This window comes from Crotalus tigris, unplaced genomic scaffold (genome assembly GCF_016545835.1).
Source record: "Crotalus tigris isolate CLP2741 ecotype Arizona unplaced genomic scaffold, ASM1654583v1 scf7180000017698.756297, whole genome shotgun sequence".
In the NCBI taxonomy this organism is placed as follows: domain Eukaryota; kingdom Metazoa; phylum Chordata; class Lepidosauria; order Squamata; family Viperidae; genus Crotalus; species Crotalus tigris.
The window spans coordinates 556,304-578,875 of NW_024096575.1; the positions used below are offsets into that span (position 1 = coordinate 556,304).

The 22,572-nt window shown below is 41.5% G+C and overlaps 1 protein-coding gene across 1 annotated transcript in view; it reads right to left on the reverse strand.

Moving 5' to 3' along the window:
* Nucleotides 1-732: 732 nt before the first annotated feature.
* CNTN5 (contactin 5) overlaps nucleotides 733-22,572 on the reverse strand; it is a 139,212-nt gene continuing 117,372 nt past the window's right edge. Inside the window, exons 9-13 of the mRNA XM_039338372.1 lie at nucleotides 18,828-18,937; nucleotides 13,555-13,741; nucleotides 13,096-13,205; nucleotides 4,266-4,434; nucleotides 733-3,271 (exon numbers count right to left, since the gene is read on the reverse strand). Coding sequence (XP_039194306.1) covers nucleotides 3,168-3,271; nucleotides 4,266-4,434; nucleotides 13,096-13,205; nucleotides 13,555-13,741; nucleotides 18,828-18,937 — 680 coding nt within the window. The 3' untranslated portion in view covers nucleotides 733-3,167. The remainder of the gene's footprint in view (nucleotides 3,272-4,265; nucleotides 4,435-13,095; nucleotides 13,206-13,554; nucleotides 13,742-18,827; nucleotides 18,938-22,572) is intronic.

Below are 22,572 nucleotides of genomic sequence, written 5' to 3' on the forward strand. Positions count from 1 at the left end.
CAACCTTTTGGGCACCAGGGACCAATTACATGGTGAGAGGTTTTTCTGCGGACCGGAGGGGGCATGCTTTTGTGTGCTGCCTGCATCCCGTGGATGGGGCTTTGCTTGTTTGTGCAGCCTAGTTGCTGGCATGCCGCAGCCCGGTACCAGTCCATGGCCTGGGTGTTGGGGACCTGTGTCCTAGTGGACAACCACTTAAGTATGAGCCAGCAGTGTGCTGCAGCTGCCAAAAAAGCCAGTGCAGTCCTAGGCTGCATCAAAAGAGGGATAGTATCAAGATCACATGAAGTGCTAGTACCACTTTATACTGCACTGGTAAAATCAAACTTGGAATATGGTGTCCAGTTTTGGTCACCACAATACAAAAAAGATGTTGAGAGTCTAGAAAGAGTGCAGAAAAGAACAACAAAGATGATTAAGGGACTGAAGGTCAAAGCAGGCAATGAACACTTGTGAGAACTGGGTATGTCTCATCTATCAAAGAGAAAAAATAGGGGTGATATGATAACTGTTGTGGTTCCGACTAATGAAACATTCCAAAGAACTTCCAGGCATTTATTTTCCTAAAAGTCTTTTATTGTTACAAAATGTCAGCACAGGCACAATGGAGGGATGCTAGGATCTAAGTTCTCTTCCTCTGAGCAGTTAAATTATCAGCATGTTCCCTCCCTAAATTAGCCGTCATATCTCACACTATCCAATTAGTGTGAAGGTCAAATGTTTTCTTCCTCTTTCTTTCCCGGGCTTTACCCCCAACGCCCCTTCTGCTCTTTATTAACCCCAAAATTCTGCATATTGTCAAAAGCAAGAATATACAATATTTGCAGTGTTGACAATAACAGTCTTCCAATACTTGAGAGGTTATCATAGAGAAGAGGTGATCTACCTATTATCTTAAGCACTTGAGGGCAAGATAAGAAATAACAGGTGGAAGGTTATCCCAGGAGAGAACCAAGCTAGAACTAAGGAGAAATTTTCTGGCAATGAGAATGGCTTGCCTCCAGAAGTTGTGGGTGCTCCATCACTGGAAATTTTTATGACTGAACAGCCATGGTATGGGTCTCTTGATTGAGCAGGGTTTAAACTAGAAGTTACCCAAGGTCCTTTCAAATTCTATTATTCTGTATTCAAAAGCAAATTCCAGTAATAGTGGAATGTACTGTCAATACAAATTATTGGTTATGCAAAGCCAAATCTCTGTGTGTCTATGAATAATATTTTCCACCACCTGCATTGGGAAAATATTTCTCTAGTACATTTCTTTTACTAATTTTACACCATAGGGCTTCCCCTCCCCCATTGCGTCCCCACCCTGTCTCTTGGAATAGAATGGTTGAAGATAATAGGAAGCAGGGAAGACCACTATAAAAAAAACAATCCAGGATGCAATTATTTGGGTTGCGATTGAGAAAAAACTCAGCTTCTCTTAAATGTAATGTAAAGTTCCATTACAGTACATGTTCTGGAAGAAAGAAAGCACAATGAAGCTACCGCTAGATCTCATAAGTATGTGCAGGGAAGCTTTATATTAGCATTGATTTATTCAAATTCTCTGGCACTATCCATTTTCTCATGAGCCCTTTTCAGACCTTGATAGAATGCCTTGGTACAGAAGTAGTTGCATATGAGAAATGAGAATATAACGTGCACGGGCACTTAGGGAGAGGGTAGGAGCAGAGCAGGAGAAGGAAGAGGAGAAGGAGGTGATGGAGGAGGATGATAATGAGATGATGATAAGAACTAAAAGTTGATCCAACACTACAGGTTGTTTTGAAGCTAGGCCTTGGATATGGAAAGGTTAAAGATTTTGACTCTTAAGCCTGAGAACATTAAAAGCGTTTGCCCAACCATATCATTTTCATTTTGGACATTAAAAAATGTCCTTGGTTCATATTAAGGACAATCTAGGCAAGACCACATTGTTCCAATCTTGAAATGCTTATTGATACCAATTTGCTAAATCACCAAATATAGACAGTACAGTACCATACAAAAATGAACTACAAAAATAAAGGTCTAAAGACAGGAAGCTGTTTGGGGAAGACAGCTTTGTCTCTCTTCATTAATTTCATACTTGCAGTTAGCAATTGCTGAAGACTCGGATTAAGTGTCAAACAATGATTTCAGTAACATCTGTGCTCCCTATCATGTATAGTTACGCTTTTAAAAATAAGCAATTTTTCTCCCTTATTGTAGTGGACAATATCTAATACAAAATGAGAGGCCTCAGTTTTATTCTCAGTTCAGTATGTTTCAGATTTGCTTGGATCTGGAAAAGTGCCTTATGATGTGCTTGGAGAATACAAACGGAGAAGAAAACAGAGGAAAAATTACTGTACCATACCAAAGATCATAATTATATGGGGTTTTTTTTTCATAAAGGCAACATTAACTATAGTCATTTTTGAAACCGGGTCACATCATGGCATTTTTCTCTTGACAAGTAAAAAAGTAAAACAAAACTCAGCCTTCTGAGAAGGGGAAGGATAATTCGCTAGAATCCAAATAATTATTTTTTTCATAAAATTGTTAAAATCTTTAACAGTGCAAACAAAATGGACGCACTGTTTCAGTCATTTAATTTACTAAGGGTATAAGACTGGTGCTAGCTAATATGGATACAGTTAAAAAGGTAAATAAAATTTGATGTAATTCCCATTAGTTTACAAAAGTTTATATCAAAGAATCTGCATATTTTCTGTTGGGCAAAAACATCCCCTACCCCCAAAGAGGACATTTATGGAAACCAAAGAGAAGACACCTGGTGGATTATTTTTGTGTTATTTCGTGCCTGCAATATTCTTCTTGATGCACTAGGCTGCATTTCTGAAACATTCCTTTGATATGTGTGTGGAGATTATCAGTCATCCAGGTCATAGTTGTCTCAAAAGTGCTTTTTCAAAAGGCAACTGGACTATTTTTTCCCTGAGGAAGAAAAAGAAGACATTTTGCTTCTCATCCAAGAACCGATGAAGCTTTTTGGACAAGAAGCGAAACGTCTTCTTTTTCCTCAGAAAAAAAAATAGTCCAGTTCTCTTTTGAAGAAGCATCTTTGAGATTCCTTTGATAATTAGTCTTCTGCTTTCTCTCTGGTTGTGGAACTCCATCCGTTGGTGCTACCATACTAAAGCAACCAGAGAAATGAGAAAGGTCTTCTTTCTTTTCCTTCACCATGACGTTGAAGGGACCATCAATACCAATAGAAATGTTACAGTCGATGAAGAAGTGGTAAAAGCATTTAGCCTGGATTGAGAATTTGTGACTTTTCCACCTGGTAGGATTGAAACAAAACAAGAAGAAAAAGAATTAATTATTACAACATTTTGAAAATGGTACTCTTGGTTATACTTATTTATTATATTCCTCTGTTTCTGGATCAGACAGATTCAGGATGGTTTACTGAGAACTTCAAAATGCAGTAACATTATAAAAATGAAACAATCAAGTAAAACAATAGTCCACAAAATATAAGTACAACAAGACAATAATCCTACCCACCAGGCCTATGACTGCAGTAACAATAATTGCACCATCACTCCTATGAAAAAGTTCTATTCTAATGGCCTTCAACCCTAACTATCTATGGAGATTCCAGGCATCTAGGTCAGGCTGGCTGAGGAATTCTGGGAGTTGAAGTCCACAAGTCATAAAAGGGCCAAGTTTGAAGACCCCTGATCTAGGTCATAGTTGTCTCAAAGGTGCATTTTTTTTCTTTAAAAGGCAACTGGACTGATTTTTCTTGAGAAAAACAGCTTCTTGGCTGAGAAGTTCTCAGTTCTTAACCAGAACTGATGAAGCTTATTTTCCTCAAGAAAAAAACAGTCCAGTTGCCTTTTGAAGGAAAAAAAAAGCATCTTTAAGACTTCAATCCTAACATGTCAGTATCGCGGTGTGTGATTCAATGACAACCTGTGATGAATAGCCTGTGATATAGAGCTTGACATTGGAAATACTTAGAACATCTAAACGTACTGTATTAACAGTATATCAAGTCTGATTGGTCAAGTCTGATTGGTCATTAGTAGAAATACACGGAGAATTCAGTTTTATAGCCTCACACTCTATAACAGGGGTCTTCAAACTTGGCCCTTTTATGATTTGTAGACTTCAACTCCCAGAATTCCTCAGCCAGGCACGCTGGCTGAGGAATTCTGGGAGTTGAAGTTCACAAGTCATAAAAGGTCCAAGTTTGAAGACTCCTGCTCTATAAGATCTAAGTATGGTGGCAGATTAAGAATGTAATCTAATTATGATAATTATCTTACCTGAAAAAGATGGTATCCTGATCTGGCTGCTTGGTGTGCCATCTCCTCCTTCACTCACTGCACAGACTTCTATGATATAGACACCTACATCAGGGAGAAGCACCACTGCAGATGTTTTCTGGGTTTCAATTACTTGGCTATTGCTGTGTCCTTCTTGCCTTAACAAGACCTGTTGGAGAATAGGGAGAACTGTAGAACTCTAGTATTCAATCAGTATCTAATTCAAATTCAGGAAAATAGCAACAGAATAAACACTTGTAACTTAGGATTTATTTGACTAATGAAGGTTCTCTTTTAGTATCTTCATATGAGTTCTATAGCAGAATAACAGAATGGGAAGGGACCTTGGTGATCTTCTAGTCCAACCCCCTACTAAGACAGGAAACCTTATACCATTCCAGACAAGTAGTTGTCCACGCTCTTCTTAAAAACCTCCAATTTCACATATTGGCCCATTGAGAACCTTTGTTTGCTAAAGAAACCACAACAGGATGGATTTTATTAAGCTTGTAAGCTAGAAACCATATTTAAAATTGAAATAGCTAGTTCATCATACCATAAGCCAAAACCAATAAACCCATTATGTTTTAGTGTGCTTTGGAGATTAAAGAAAAACAATGGTCCTAGGAAAAAAAATGCTCCCCCCTTCATATATTTTAACAGAAGTGTCAGAAAATAAATAAATAAATAAATAATACTGAATATACCATATATAATATTTTTAATGTGGCCCAATAATGATTTCCAGCAATTCAAGAAAGTTGAAATCTTGCAAAGGGCCCTTTTTAATAATAATAATAATAATAATAATAATAATAATAATAATAATAATAATAATAAAAACAGCTGTTTTGAGCACAGATTGCTGGATATCCCCAACATAATCATAACAAATCTCTATGTTTACATTTTTGCTCTATAAAAATATTAATTTTAATGGCATTTATGGCATAAATGGCATTTATGACATCCTTGGCTTCTGCATTTCCTTAAAACCTACTGCAAATATTGTCAAATTGAAGTGTTGGTATGGCTTTTGCTGCAGTCTGCTCCAATTAATGCCAGATGGGGTAGTGTTAACAACATCAAGCAGCACATATTGCCCTGTTTATAGTCCCTGGTGGAGGATCGGTCTATGCAAAATATAGTCACAAATTCCATTCAGTTTTAGTCTCTCCCTCAAGTAAAAGTTGCTGCTTTGTTTGAAGTCCGTGTTTCAATGAAAATTGTCTGCACTGGGAGGATAGCATTTGTTAGAAGCTGAGACATGGATGGATATGAATTGTTCAGGGGAACGACCTGTTGTCAACTGCAAAGAAAAATGCTTTTATAAACACTCGCAGGATTGTACAGAGCAAGCTCCGCAAGATGCAGGACTCCTGGCTGAGTGCCAAAGCAGATGAAATCCAGAAGTTTGCTGATAGAAATGATGCCAAACGATTCTATGAAGCCCTTAGATCCCTGTATGGACCTCAGCCCTTAGGAAGCTCTCCTTTACTGGATTCGAGTGGTGCAACTCTTATCACTGAGAAGACCCTGATTTTACAGCGTTGGGCTGAGCATTTCCACTCTGTGCTGAACCGCCCATCCACCATCAATAATGAGGCGATAGCAGAAATGGCAAAAATTTCTGCTTATTTAAAGGATCATACACAAGAAAGATATATTATTGTATGGAGAAGATGGATAGATTATATTCAGAAAAAGTATGGAATTAAAAAGTTTCATTTATTTTATGAATGAATATTAAATATTATAGAGAATTGCTTTATAGGTTATGGAGTTAAAGGTTAATTATGATTTTTTTTCTTTTCTTTTTTCTTTTCTTTTTTTTCTTTTTTTATTATTATAAATTTTGTTATTATTAACCCTGTATTCTGCTCTGGGAAGTGAAGGGAGGGGGGTTGGGGGTGGGAGGGAGGGTAAGGGGGGGTAAAGGTAGTATAGACAATGGTTGCTTATGAATTTATTTTACTTTAAAATTTTATTGTACTTTTATAATGTTTGTATGTTAAAAAATAAAAATTTTCAATAAAAAAAAATAATAATGAGGCGATTGACAGGATACCCCAGGTAGATATGAACTATAGCCTGGATGCCCTACCATCAAAGGCTGAAACCTCACAGGCCATCAATCAATGTTCCAGTGGTAAGGCGCCAGGATCTGAAGCAATCCCAGCGGAAGTCTATAAGGCTGGCGGTGCTGTGCTTGTTGAAAAACTTACCCAGTTGTTTTGATCTTTCTGGAAACAAGGTTCCATTCCTCAGGAACTGAAAGATGTGTCCATTGTGCACCTCTACAAGAGGAAAGGAAATCAACAAGTCTGCGATAATTATAGAGGAATATCACTTCTCTCTGTTGCAGGCAAGATCTTTGCACAAGTGTTGCTAAATCGCCTGATTGACCATCTGGAACAGGGTATACTACCTGAGACACAGTGTGGTTTCCACAAAGAGCGTGGCACAGTGGACATGATATTTGCAGCTCGACAGCTCCAGGAGAAATGTCAGGAGCAGAATCGTGAACTATACACCACCTTCGTGGATCTCACCAAGGCTTTTGACACAGTTAGTCGTGAAGGACTATGGCGCATTATGTCGAAGTTTGGGTGCCCTGACAGGTTTATTCTGATGGTACGACAGTTCCATGATGGTATGGCGGCTTGTGTTCTGAGTAACGGTGGAGCCTCAGAGGCCTTCTCTGTTACTAATGGCGTTAAGCAAGGCTGCGTGCTGGCACCAACCCTGTTCAGCATGATGTTCTCAGCCATGCTGTCAGACGCCTTTTAGAACAGCTCAGTGGGAGTTAATCTGAGGTACAGAACCGATGGGAAACTGTTCAACCTGCGAAGACTTCAGGTTGTCACCAAGGTAAAGGAGACTGTGCTACGAGATCTCCTCTTTGCTGATGACTGTGCCCTTAATGCAGTATCGGAGCAGGAAATGCAAGCCAGCATGGACAAATTCACAGCCGCTTGTGACAACTTTGGCCTCTTCATCAACACGAAGAAAACTGAAGTGGTGTACCAGCCAGCTCCAAAAGCCCAATATCAAGAGCCTATCATCACAGTAAAGGGACAAAAGCTGCAAGCAGTGGACCAATTTACGTATCTTGGTAGTACCCTCTCCCGTGCAGTGATAATTGACATCGAGGTCAACTGTAGAATTGCCAAGGCAAGTTCTGCATTTGGCAGATTGCGGACTAACGCGTGGGACCGCTGTGGAATAAGTCTTGCTACCAAGCTTAAAGTTTACCAGGCAGCAGTGCTAACTACCCTATTGTATGCTAGTGAGACCTGCACAGTGTACAGGAGGCATGTTAGGCAACTGAACTACTTCCACATGACTTGCCTTCGTAGAATTCTGAGGATCCGGTGGCAGGATAAGATAGCAGACACAGATGTCCTCTCCAGAGCAGGTCTATCATCAGTTTACACTCTGTTGATGAAAGCCCAGACGTGCTGGGCGGGCCATGTTGTAAGGATGCCAGATCATCGCATCCCTAAACAGCTCTTCTATGGTGAGCTGTCTCAAGGAAAGCGATCACACGGGGGACAAAAGTAGCGATACAAAGACACATTAAAAGCTTCTCTTAAGTCCCTGGATATTAACACCATCCCTTGGGAACTTCTGGCGCATGATCAACCGACATGGCACACCTTGGTGTACCAGGTTTGCCAGACATATGAACACAGAAGGACAATCTTGGCACAAGAAAAGCGAGCAGTCTGCAAAGCCAGAGCTGCAAATGCTAAATTAACAGTGTCTACATTTCTTTGTTCAGTATGTGGCAGAACATTCCGTGCTAACATCGGTCTTATTAGCCACCTACGGACACATCGTTGATGGCCCATAACACACAAGATGTCAAGGTCTTCATTGAAATCGATGGACGAACAACATCACATTTGGCTAGGCAGGGCTGCGTACCACCTGCCACTTGTTAATGTACCACAAGTGGTATGCGTACCACTGGTTGAAAAGCTATGCTTTAGACTGCTGGTCTGAAATTGGAGCTTCGATTCAGGGCCTCCGGACTTACCTCCGGCAGCCGGAATCGATCGCGGATGCCATTTTGGTTGCCGACAAAGGCAACAAAGTCCGATTTAGCTTGTTTCTTGCCTGCTGTCTGGAAGCAAGATCGCTAGGTGCAATTTCGATGCAGCGTCTACTGCTGCTATTGCGATCACCCCAGCCACCTGGATCTTTGACTTTGAGGCTGCGGATACCTTTCTCAGCAGAGAACGAGTTGCGGCCGCCATTTTGGGGCCGCCGATACAGCCAAAGAGCTACGAATGGCCTTCCTTTGGCGTGCTCAGCACTCTGCCCCATCAGTGGCTCAATTTGCACAGTCTTCTTTAGAACTTTCAATTTCAATTTAACTGCACTCCTCTGGGCACAGTTAGATAGATCACCTCCTGACGGCCGCCATCTTGAGTGCCATGTGGGAGCTTCTTTAGGCCCAATGAGGCCTACTCACAGTAGTTGGCCTGACCTAGGCCGCATCTGGGGTGTGTCTCTCTTTTATCACACATCATCTTCTGCAATACAATACAAATTGTGTAGCCGCCAGTTGAGCCTGATCCTTCCTTGCCAGAACCTTTTTTCTTTTCAGGCCCTCTGTGCCCTAATTGGGGCTTTCCTTTTTACTGGTGCACCTTGACTGGCTACCTAAGGCCTCTGGGCAGAGCCCAGATCAGGTCCCCAACCGTGCCTTCGGCATCTGACTCAAATTGCCGAGACCAAAGCCCAGATAGAATTTTTTTCTGGTCAGGTGGTCAGGGGAGCAGTCTTGTTACTTGTTCCAATCTCACTTCCGCCAACAGCTTGCCTGCCAGAGCTTCGTCTCAGTTTCCCTGAGACTGCTCACCTAGGATTGAGGACACAACGATGCCTCAATCCATGAGCACTGCCTCCCCATCCTCTAGTTATGGCCGGCACAAATCCTCTGAACAGGAGGCGGCAGGCAAGTCCACATCTAAGGCTAAGACCACTCTCAAGAAGCCTTCCAAGTTGGCGGAAAAGCAAGCCAGCCGTAGGCACCAGAGACAGGCAGGATTAGAGACAGATCAAATGGCAGTTCCTGAATTTGATCTTCCTTTAGGCCCTTCAACCTCAGCCCAAGGTGTGTGGTCTCTCACAGGGACGCCTACCACACTTAGCTCCCCTTCTGTATTGGCTCAGCAGACAACAACTGCCTCAGGCCCAGTACCAGAGGCTACCTTTACTCACTTCCACGGACACCTGATATTACAAATTATCCAGTTTGGTCTGTCCCTGGAATTTCTGGCCAGCCCCCTGGACCGATTCATTACCTGTCCCATGTCCCGGAATCCATTCAAACAAGGTCTCGTGCAGGAGGCCATTCAACACCTTCTAGAGATTCAGGTTATAGAACCAGTACCGCCAGACCAAAAGGGAAAGGGATTGTACTCCATCCTCTTTGTGGTCCCAAGGCCTCTGGGGGATGGAGAGCGATTCTGGACCTCAAGAGTCTAAACTATTACATCACTTACAAAAAGTTCAAGATGCAATCGCTCGAGTCCATCCTGGGGGGCATTAGGCAAGGAGACTTCCTGGCATCAATAGACTTCATGGAAGCGTACCTCCACATCCCCATCCATCCAGCTTACTGACAGTTCCTCAGGTTTTGTTACAGGAGCAGTCATTACCAGTACAAGGCCCTTCCTTTCGGCCTCTCCTCAGCACCCAGGGTGTTCACCAAGGTCCTGGCCATACTAGCCGCCCACTTGAGGAAGGTACCAATACACGTCCAGTGTTATCTGGACGACATCCTGATTCAAGCGTCCTCTTTCCAGACAGCTCAGGTGGACCTAAAACTCACCATTCAGGTCCTCCAACAACATGGTTTCTTGGTCAATTTCCAAAAAAGCCAGACGGTTCCCTCATCCAGGTTTCTGCACCTGGGAGCCATCATAGACACCACAAACTCCCAGGAGCGATTGGTCAGTATCAGGGATCTGGCTCGTCAAGTATACAGGGGCCGTACCGTTCCACTGGTCTTACTCTCCCAGCTCCTGGGAAAGATGGTTTCCTACATAGCCATAGTTCCCTGGGCCAGGCTCCACTTGTGGGACCTCCAATGGTTCCTTCTACCATTTCAACGGGTGAATGCCAGCACATCCAGCCATCAGGTCAGGCTTCCGATTCACATCCTCAGATCTCTGCGCTGGTGGTTCTCACAAGCGGTGACCAAGGGATCACCCTTCAAGGAACCAGACCATCACAACGGATGCCAGTCTATTTGGTTGGGGAGCCCATCTACAGTCTCAGTTTGCACAGGGCCGCTGGTCCTGCACAGAACTGAGACACAACATCAGTTGGCTGGAGCTCAGGGCCATCCACTTAGCTCTTCGCCAATTTAGGCACTGAATCAAGGGATGTCACGTTCCGATCTTCACAGACAACGTGGCGTCCAAGCACACATCAATCGTCATGGGGGCACCAGGTCCAGGACCCTTATGTCCGAGGCACAGCTCCTGGGTTCCTGGGCAGAGTCCAACCTGGCCTCTCTCAGGGCCGAACACATCTCGGGGGTCGAGAACCAGCAGGCAGACTTTTTGAGTTGCTCTACGGTGGACCCCTTGGAGTGGGGGTTGCATCCGGATCTGTTCTCTGAGATCTCCCACAGGTTTGGCCATCCGATCCTCGACCTGTTTGCATCATCAGCCAATGCCCAACTCCCCAGGTACTACTCCCACTATTTTCTTCCAGGCCGCATGGTCTCCTCTATGCCTTCCTTCCCCTCCAACTCATACCGGTGACCATCCGCAAGCTACTCAAGGAGCAGGCGGAAGTGATCCTCGTGGCCCCATACTGGCCACAGAGGCCGTGATTTGCCGACTTGGTGAATCTTTCCCGGTCTCCTCCATGGAAGATTCCTCCACATCGCGTGTCCTTACACCAGGGGGCCCTCCAACACCCGAACCCTCAATGGTTACAGTTGACCATCTGGCACTTGAGCGCAACATCATGACACAAGAATTATTTTCCACCTGTGCAATTACCATGATTCAGGCCTCTCGTCGCCCAGCGATCAACCGCATTTATGATTCTACTTGGAAAACAATTTGTCATTGGTGTAGAAGGTGGCAACTGGATGTCTACAAATTGACCATCCCTCAGATCGTAGATTATCTTCTGGATGGTCTGGACAGAGGCCTGGCCCCTGCGACTATTCGTAGACAGGTGGCGGCCCTGTCAACATTACTCACTTGTGCGGATTCAGTCCCCTTAGCTCACCATCCTAGGATTTGCGCCTTCATCAAGGGTGCGTGCAACACCAGGCCTCCCGTGGTACACAGGTCCCCTCTTAGGAATTGCCTCGCGTGCTTCGCGCTCTAACAAAACCATCCTTTGAGCCCATAGCTACTATTCCGTTGCAGAACTTGTCCCTTAAAGTTGTATTCTTGATCGTCATCACATCAGCAGACATGACCTTTGTATCTTTCACAGTGATTGGGTGGTCCTTCGTCTGGACCCTGCCTTCGTGCCCAAGGTCAACTTGCTTTTCCATAGGGCACAGGAAGTCATTTTGCCAAATTTTTGCCCCAATCCTTTCCATGACTTGGAGCAGCAGTGGCACACACCGGACGTCCGCAGGGCACTGCGTTGTTACATGAAGCGCACGGAGCCTTTTCGTAGATCTGAGGCTCTATTTATCTCCTTCCATCCGGCTTCTCTAGGACAGAAGGTTTCCGCTGGCACTATTGGCAGGTGGATCAGGGCCTGTATCGCGGAGGCGTACCAGTCCTCTTCCCTGCTGTCTCCAAGTCATCTTACTGCCCATTCCACTCGCAGTGCGGTGACCTCTGCAGCATGGGCAACTCAGGTGTCCATCGAGGAGATTTGCAGGGCTGCAACATGGTTCTTGCCCTCCCCGTTTGTACGCCATTACAGGATTGACCGCTTTGCTTCGGCGGACGCCTCCTTTGGTCGGAGGGTCCTTCAGCAGATGGTCTCTGGGGACACTTGTTGTGGCCTTATCTGTTTCCCACCCATTGGGACAGTGAGGCTTTGGTATATCCCATTGGTGGATTCTCCATCTCCTGTACTGAAGAAGGGGCGTTGTCTTACCAGAACACCTTTTCTCAGTACGGAGATGGAGAATCCACACCTGCCCTTTAGGTCAGTTAGGCCGAATTTAAGGGATCGAGAGCCAACACCTTGTCCACCTTCAGCCACTTTCGCCCTCGTTAAGACTGGATCTCCTAGCAAGAGGGTGTGTGTCAAGTTTGGCTACTTGGTCTCAAGAGCAGGCAGATAGAGAAAACCATTGGTGGATTCTCCATCTCTGTACTGAGAAAAGGCGTTCAGGTAAGACAACGCCCCATCTCTGCTTCCTAGCTGACGGAGACAGCACTGTCCGAAGACATTTCTATGGTTATGTGACCAGCATGACTATATGTTAAGGTGTATATAATGCTGTTACCTTCCCACAGAAGTGGTACCTATTTACCTACTTGCATTTGCATGTTTTCGAACTGCTAGATGGGCAGGAGCTGGGACAAGAATGGGAGCTCACTCTGTCACACAGCACTTGAGTCTTGAACAGCCAATCTTCAGATCAAGCCCAGCATCTTAATCACTAGGCCACTGGGCCCCACATTCACTTAGCTTGCCCCTATCCCCATACCACTACCGTATGACCATTCTCATCTGTGCCTAGTTTTCTAGGCATTCATTCTTCTGGAACCCCTCAAATGTGAAATAGTGATGATGTTGTAATCCTAAGTATTTTTGCTGAAAGAAAAGAAAAGGGTGGGGGAAAACCAGAGAGGGAGCTGGTTAGTAAATCTGGCAAACTGACCTTGTATCCCATGACGTCGGACTCATTAGCTAAAGGCTTTACAGGCTCCCATCCTAAGGAAACATGGGGACCATCCTGAACCCACATAATGTTTGGTGCTTGACTAGGTGCTGAAAAAAAAAAGAAAATAAAATGTTAGAGCATTTTGAAGAACTTTTTCAAAAGCTGGGCGGCAGGGGTAGGAAAGAATCACTTGCTCTAAATTTAATAACTACGGATGAATTGTTACATTTCCTTTTGCTGTTGCACATAGCTTTGTCTTCCAGAAAGATACTTTTTTGTCTCTCATGAATAACAATAATAGCTATACTCTTTTTAAAAGAATGCATGTCTCTTGAAGTGGGGTTATGGATTACGCTAACAACAAGTCAAGTGTCCCTTTCTTGGTCTTGTTATTTGATATGTAGCTAAACTAAAAGGAGAAAAAGGAGAATTGGAAGGCAAAAATTGGTAGCCTACGAGATTTCTTAGTGGCCACATGGACAATGTTGCTTGGTGGTCCATAGCCTGCTGAGTTGTATGCCTTCACTCTCAGGTGGTACAGGGTGTTGCCTTCTAGCCCTGTGAGAATGACAGAGGACTCATTCCCTTCTGACCTGGCCTTCTCCTCTGCTTCTTCTTGTTCCATATCTTTCCAGTAGCCAACCTGCCAATGAAAGACAATGGGTTGAGTAGAGATCATTTGTAAAAGACCCCTTCGCACTTAGGGTTACTCCTACTATTTCTAGCCTACGTTACCATATAATGTTCTTTAAAATAGATCCTCAGCCTTAGGAGGAACTTTATTTTTTATGAAACTGACAATTCATTATGAGGTAAATGTTGATAGCAGTGAATTTGTATGTTCATGGTTGCCATCCTCATTATTGACTTCTGTCTATCCACTTGACAACAGAAGGGAATCGGATGGAATTTCTCAAATAATTTATTTTTATTCAGGGGCTATTAGTTGTTGATCTTCACTGTAATCAGTTTTTTTCCATCTTTTTGTATCTTCTGTCCAAATATACTCAGAAGCAGAAAGTTGTACTCCAAACATATCTAGAAGATAAGTTTGGGCAGATAGATAGGTTGGTAGGTAGGCAGGCAGGCAGGCAGGCAGACAGACAGACAGACAGACAGACAGACAGACAGACAGACAGACAGACAGATCCAAATGTATAAGATATAATAAGGCAAGATTTCACTTATAGCAAGAAGCATTCAAAGCTGAATGATTTAAAATCTGTACCCAAATCTACAGAGTGGAATCAAAACTAGCCTACTTATATTGGATAATTTCTTCCAGTGCTTTTTTTGAAAACAGGTCTGTGCAGAAGAAGACTATTGATTGGTAAAGACTACCAGCCCTAGTCCAAAAGCTGTGTACAACCTGAAATAAGACCCCCAAATTTTAAGAAAAACCATTTGAATGAACAAAAACCAATTCAGCATTGGAAATCAGTTTTTATTTATTGTCATGAAGAAGGAAGGCCTTTATCAGTGACTTTACTAGACACTGGGGAGTTTCATGGCTGAATGTGATCTTGAAGATGAGTCTCCTATATCAAGCCAACATTAATTTATTTAATTATATTTAATCTGTTCTTCCTTCAATTAATTCAGAATGAGATGCATTGTTCCCCTCTTCATTTACCCCCACAATCCCTGCATAAAATATAAAGGACGAACACAAGTCTTATGTCAACATCTGATATAACTAAACTGGGCTCATCTGCCTCAGGAAAGTTTAGGAGAGGTTCAATTTTGCCTGTGCTACCCTTAGAAATGATGCTGCAGCTATCAGCATCTTTTCCTGGCTGATATTATAAGTGGAAGGTAGAAATTGAATGTTCATCATTTTATACTTCAGATAACTTAACATCAATGGGAAATTCAAAATGGTGACTACCACTATCTACTAGCTTGCAGGAAGAATGTATAATGTATGGCCAGGATCCACTGAAAGATAATGCTACTTTTGCTTCCTTACATTACATGTTATGATTCCCTGGCAGTGGTTTTCCAAATTATTCTCATATCTAATTTGAAGAAGTCATAGATCAGATGCTCTGAGTTTGGGGTATTTCCCTAGATTAGATTGAGATAAAATAGCTAGTGAAGTCTTTGATACTCTTTGAGCTTGGTTGTTTGCTTGCAGATATTTCATTACCTGATATAGTGGAATGTAGTCTGAAGTCCTAGGGGGGAGAGGCTGATTTCAAGAGGGCAAAGAGACAACAGAATTTGGGAAATTTGATAGGCAGGAATAGAATATCTGTAATTATGCAGATAGTTGCTTCAGTCTGTCAAGACTGGTGTCAGGGCTCAAGAATGACACTTTAGTTTCCTTTATTGCTCTTCACCTATAGACAGAATCTTGCCACCCTGAAGCAACTATCTGCATCTCTCTTCCCTGTCTGTCTAGCTATCTAGCTAGCTATCATTTATCTAGCTATCTATTTTTAATCTATCTAACTTCCTGCCTACCTATATGAACTGCTGGAGCCATCTTGATCCTCTTCCTGCCTACTGAACTTTTAAGCTCTGCTGCCTCTTTGCCTCTGGGAAGCAGCCCCTCCCCTTGGGACCCCGGACTACCTTCCACTATACCCAACTATGTAACATTGTCAGTCCTAGTGAATGGGGCTTGTTAGAAAATAGACCGTTGAGTAAACTGAGTGGTGACACAAAACTGCAGTTTTAGCTCACCATTCTAAGCACTACCTCATCCCTACTCTTCTGCCTTCTACGTTCTGTTATTTCTGTCATTTATAATGCTTTCTCTGCTGCCTCCTGCATAAAGTAAATAAGGATGAAACAGAATGAGTGCAGTCAGGAATTCCAAAGCAAATTCAAAGTCTCAAGGGTAGCCCACACTGGTAGGTCTTCAAAGAAATCTACTATTCATCCTTAGCCCTCTTTGACTGAATTCAGTGAGGAAATGACAGAAACAATATTTCCTTCCCTGTCAACCATAGTGCTCAGAAGCTCTTCATCCATGTAATGAATTGGAGATGACAGAACACCTGAGGAAACATTGTAGAGGTCTAATCATACTGAACCAGCATCGCTGAGGGACAGAGAGAAAGGGAAAGGATTTGATTTGTGTTACTCTAAGAGAGAACTGGTTCCTGTTGAGTGTAATTCAGGGAAAAAAACCCTCTCTCTGGAATACCTTCTCTTCCTTTCCACACAAGGCTGAAGTAGTTTTTGATGTTTACAAGTCTGGCTGTCAGTGTGCCTTTTCTGAGCTTCTCCTACTCTTGGGATTATATGCTTGCAGCATATGAATACAGAACAGTTCCCTTCTAAGTCATTCAGTGCAGGTACTCTCTTTGTACTAGATGTTATGCAAGGTTTGTCTCTATGCTTGTGTAGTGCAACAAAAAAACCTCTTTATTTCAGTGTGAATCTGAAATTATTCCTATCATGTGCATGCAATACAATTGTCACTACATTATTTAGGTGTCTACCTAAACCACACCTTTAAATAAGACTAGTCTTTGCTAAATTAAGAATGCCGTAATGGAAACCATTTCAGTAATGTGACCAAGAAAACTGCAGAGAAGCTGTCACTGGAAGCTCAGCTCAGGTAAAAAAAAAAGTCAATATGGCTATCTGCAAGAGGGTATCAAAAATGTTGAGAGGTGGCTGTGATACTCCATTCCTTATGTGTAGCACATGTGCAGCACACTTCAAAAAGGGTGAAATTTGGCTGTGCATTTGCAACCATCATCTTGACTTTTTTTGGCCCTCTTATGGATAACCCTAATTTTCAAATGGTTTTGCAGAAATTCAACAGGTCTCACATTCCCATATTCCTACTTGATCTGGTGCTTCCCAGACATATTCAAATTGCAACTTCCAGAACTTTCTGTTTTCAAAGATCCTCTAGTCTAGTATCCCTTTGCCAATCTTGGAGTTGATGCTGCTTGTCTCTTATTCAAACTAAGGAAAAGACCAGAGAAGGAGAGCAAAAGCAAAAGACCACCCTACTTTGCTTTGCCAGCATAAGTCCAGGGACACACAGTGCCCTGTGTCAAATCAACCTGCATAGGAATCCTTTATTAATTTGTTTATTAAATTTATTTGGTGCCTATCTTGCCGGGAGGCTACTCTAGGCGGCTTACTACAGTAAAAAGGAAGAAATGAAAAGGGTGTGAAGAGAACAGAAGTAATAGATAACAGAACAATAAAATAAACAATGAAAAAGAAATACAACTCTATGATTACCAAGAAAGAAAGATGGCTAGGTAGAGAGTAGAAGCAAGGGATGGGGGAAGTGGAATCTGCCATCAATCCAGAAGCCACCTCCAACATGGAACTCCCACATCAGGCCAATTGGCAGAGCCAGGTCTGCCAATAAATAAATAATTTTATTTATTGCTTGTTTTGATGATATTACACGAAACACTGGAGTGAAGCTATTGTAAGGCAAATTGTGCTAGACTCAAAAAGTTAGATACAAGCTGGTGGAAACTTAGCAAGAGTGAGTGTAATCAGGTTAGAAAAAAAGTTTGTAATTCCCTAGCTTTTCAGTTCCCTTCGTGCCCTAAATTCTCTACAGAGGTTGGAATTATGAACTTTCTAGAGAAAAAGATTTATTGTAAATCCTTCAACATTACTATGCTCTGAAGGTTTTTCCCAAAAGAAGTATTAAATATACTTTCTTTTGGGAACAGGCAACAGAATTTCATTTGTTAATGTGGGTCAGTGTGCTCACAGAAAAAAAAATGACAATAAAGGTTATCTTATCTATCTTATCTATCTTTCAGTTTAAGCCATTTATTTATTTATTAATAAAATTTATTGGCCGCCCATGTTACCACAAGTAACTCTGGGTGGCTTACGGTCACCAAAATGTATTTATACAATACATTAAAACATAAATAAATTTCAGCAAATATTGTGGGTCCAAGTAACAAAGGAAAACTCAAGACTGTATTGGTTGGAAACATGCAGAAGAGGCCTTCATCCTGCAGCATATAGACAATGGCTAGAATGATGAGGATGAAATTAAATTAAAACTAAACATTGAAATCTGATGACATATCAGAGGGGATGGAGTAGAAGGAGTTGGGATCTGTTTTTCCTCGATCAACCAGTTCCCCTGCTCTGTTTCACAACTGGAAACCAACTATCAGAGCCAGGTCTTTAGGCCCTTACAAAAGGTTGAGTGGATTGGGGCCACACCTCACCTCAGGGAGCAAGAGATTCCAGAGGGCAGGAGCAACTTCAGAGAAGGCCCTTTTCCTGGACCCCGCCAGCTGGAATAATCCGGCTGATGGGACCCGCAACATGCCTCCTCTCCTAGCATGAGTGGGATGGGCCAATCCCAGTGGGGTAAGATGGTCCCTCAAGCCATGCTCTTTGTTATGTAGGTTGCATAAGAAGAAAACCACCACTGCTTCTAAAATCAGTCAAAGTGCAACACCTATTTTTCAGGTAAAAGGAAGCAAATTTGGATAGCAAAAAATGTTTGGAAAACCCACAGGAAATCACCTTGTTGATAATATGCTTGCATGAGAAAGATAGGAGATATGAAAGTTATGCCTAACATTCTAGGGATTAAACGCCTTAGTATAATGGGTAATCCAATCCTGACTGAATTATTTGGTCTCCTTTGCTACCAATATTTTCTAAAGATTTAAATCTTATTTCAAACAATGCTTTTAGCAGATCAGGGAGAAAAGGAGCCCCCCCCTCCCCTGCGCCATTCAGACAACCCAGATTATATTTTATATAAATACCTCAAATCCCTGAGGCCTTCCTAGGCTGTCTTTGTTGTGACTCCACGCAACAAGAATCTCTGATACAGACAGTCCTGTAGCCTTGACATCAGTAGGAGCAGCACTCGGTTCTGCAGCAAAAAAGAATCAAAATAATAATGTTTGGCCAAAGCAATTTGCATCTAAACAAGTAGATTATTCTTCCCAATCATCTCTAATATTGGTAGGGATAAAACCTCTTAGCTGTCCTGAGCATTAAAAACGTAACGCTCTAAAACCCAATTGTTTTTCTTTATGTTATATCTCATAATCTTCATGCCATTCATCTATCTGGAAATCTGATGCTAGCAATCTCTTATGCATATTTCTTGGAAGCTAGCAACACTATGGTGGACACAGTATGGTTGAGATGATTTATTGTTGGGTTGTAGAAACAATGCAATATTTTTATCCCACATTTCAGCAAAAAGGTGTTCGCAGCAGCCTGCAATAAAATGCATTAATGTAATCACAAAAAGGAATACTTACAGCGAAAGGCTTTTATTAACATTCTATTGTTATATTCTGAAGAATGTAGGTAGAAAATAATGTTTGTCTTTCCATTCATTCTGTAGACTTCAATATTTTGTTCTGTTTACAGTTTTTTTATTGTGAGAACCATCAAACACGAAGAAGCCAAGAAAGCTACAGAAAAATCTAAATTTTGTGGAACAGGATCTTGAACTGAGCGTTCTGATTGAATACTGATGGAGAAATGATAGCAAATTTGGGATGGAATGTCCTGGAGGAGAGCAAAGTAAGAGGTTCTCCTTGATCTTGAGATAAGGTATATACAGTTAGTCCTCAACTTGCAACAATTCATTTAGTGACCATTCAAAGTTACAACAGCACTGAAAAAGTGATTTTTCAGTTACTTTTCCAACATCCCCATGGTCATGTCATCAAAATTCAGATGCTTGTCAACTGACTCATATTTATGCTTACAATCTCTTTGGACTGTTGCCTTCTGGCAGAAGATATAGAACATTTAAAACTCGGACACACGTTTTCTGAATAGTTTTTATCCCAGAGCTGTAATTGCACTTAATAATGAACTAAAGGGCCACCATCAGTGAACTGTTGGACAGTATTACTTGGTCTGTTGGGTGGATGTTTAGGTGGTTTTAGGGGTGGGGAATTGTGGTGTGTGTGTGTGTGTTTGGAGATTATGTGTGTGGGACCTGGTCTGTGGGTGTGACATAAATTTCATTGTATGTATATACTGTGTATACATATACAATGACAATAAAGTTGTTTTTTTATTATTATTATTATTATGATGATGATGATATGATGATGATGATGATGACTGTTGCAATGTCCCAGCATTGTGTGATCACCTTTTGCAATCTTCTGACAAGCAGATGAATGGAAAACCCAGTGATTCACTTAACACCTGTGGCCAGAAAGGTTGTAAAATGTGACAAATGTCTCACTTAACATAAATTTGGGGCTCAGTTATGGTTGTAACTCAAGGACTACCTACATTGTTTTACTGTATATGCTCTAATGACTCTTACAAAAGAAATAAAACAAAATATAAATGCTGAATTAAAATAAATGTAAGGAGAAATTTTTGATAAAATTTTAAATATAACTTCTAAGACAGCAAAAAAAAACCCATCCAACTGTATACAATTATAACATTAATTCAAATCAAAATCGTATTACAGATAGTCCTCATTTAGCAACTACAATTGAGACTGACAAATTGGTCGCTAAGCAAAGTGATCATTGAATGAAACCATGACTGTGCTTATGATCTTACTTCAGCTTTCCTTTATTTTACAGATGTGTGAAGTCTGTACTTGAGAAGATTGGACACAGAGTTACTTTTTATCCCCATTGTACCTGTGGTCATTAAATGAGGCAGTCACTAAACAAGGATAACTTCTATTATCCAGCCTGAAATGTTAGAAACTTAGCTTCAGTAAGAGTAAAATTAAATTTCATCCTGCAAACTTTCAATATGAGAGAGTAAGAAAGAAAGGCATTTCATTGGTTTTATATCTCAATTTAAACAATGACCAATTTCTCATTTAGGGACTTGTTTTACACAAATGACTGCAAAAGATAAATAAGAAAATTATTTATGTACTGGGAAACTGAAGTTCACTTAAATTATTTCCATATAATTTGTTAGAAAATAATGGTACATGTATTGTATTGTATCGTATCATGTACACATTAGAAAGAACTACAAGAATTAGGTGGTCAGCAGGGTGAAGGCATGAGGGAAAAAACCATCCCTGTGTCTAGTTGTCTTGGCATACAATGCCCTATAAGGCTGTCCTGAAGGAAACAGTTTATGTCCAGGATGAGAGGGGTCTGTAGATATCTGCTCAGCCATAGCTTACTTAAGAGAAATTATTAAACAAAGCCATATTTTGCCATATTTTGCTTCCTGGAACAATCACTTTAAATGGCATTTGCTTCAACCACATCAACTAATTCCTAGGTTGAACTGATCTTGAGCCTATGAAATGCATCAGGAAACTGTCCAGCACAACAGTGCCATAGTCAAACATAAGATGCCTGGTTTACAATGTATTTTAAGCACCAACCTCCATTGGTGCTGCACCATTCTTCCTAGTTCTAAACTTGAGCAAACTATTGTCATAGACTGGATTCACTGAATCCCTCTTTTTATCCTACGGTTATCAATTGATTTAAAATGATATGACCCCAGCAAAATTATTTTTCTGCAATGTTTGAATAATGTGCAAAGGCCTGGCCTTTAATAAGATAAACCTGGGTTACAATTAAATATATCATCTCACCAAAGTTCTTTTTTGAACAGGAGGACTTTTTTTTCTTAATCTGTGTACAAGTATTTGAGAGAAAAAGGGAATACAGATAGCTTTTCAATAACACTCTGGGAATAATTGAAATTAGGATTATTATTTTTTCCCAGCAAGCATTGAACCATCTATTCTGACTGATTTCTACAATGGGCAACTAACAGGGCACAATCTGCATGTGGCTGCCTCAGACATATTTTCTGTAGTCCATGAGAACTTGTCCACTGAAATTTGATGGCAAATTGCTAAATTGTAATTGTTTGTGTATGTGTGTGTGGTGTTCTTCTGCAGACTTATGGTTAACACACTGTTCTTGTCTAAGCCCTCACAGATATAGCCCAAACACAAAAAGGGTTAAGATAGAGAGGCGTGGTGGCTTAGTGGTGAAGACGCTTGCCTTCCAGTCGGAAGGTTGAGAGTTCAATCCTCGGTAGTGGCAGAAGTTTCTCTCTGTTGAAAAGAAAAAATATATCCTGAAAACTCTGTGTGGCATCCAGTTGCCTCAACTCTACTCTGAATGGAGTTTACTGAAAAGTAAAGTTGATAACCTTTCAACAAGAAGAGCCCAAATTGAGATTCTCTTTCAACATACTACTCACGTTGCCCTTGCCCTCTCTTAAACCAACTTACAGCAGATAAAAGAAACAAACAAGGAATAAATGGGGTTGCAGTTTTCTCCCCTGATGAATTTTAATTTTCAAAAAAACCTGTTGTTCAGTGCAGAAAAATTTGCTGGTTTTTATTTTTTAATCTAAGCTTTCTCACTGAGCTGAGCATCTTGCCTGGGGGCTGGTATCTCTCCTCACCTCTGCAGTGCAAAACATTCGTTTTTTCCACGATACAGTAAATGAATTCCCCTGTTTTCGTAGCAGAAAACAAGAAAATATTATGCAGTAAAAGAAATAATGTGCTTCAATATTTTCCAC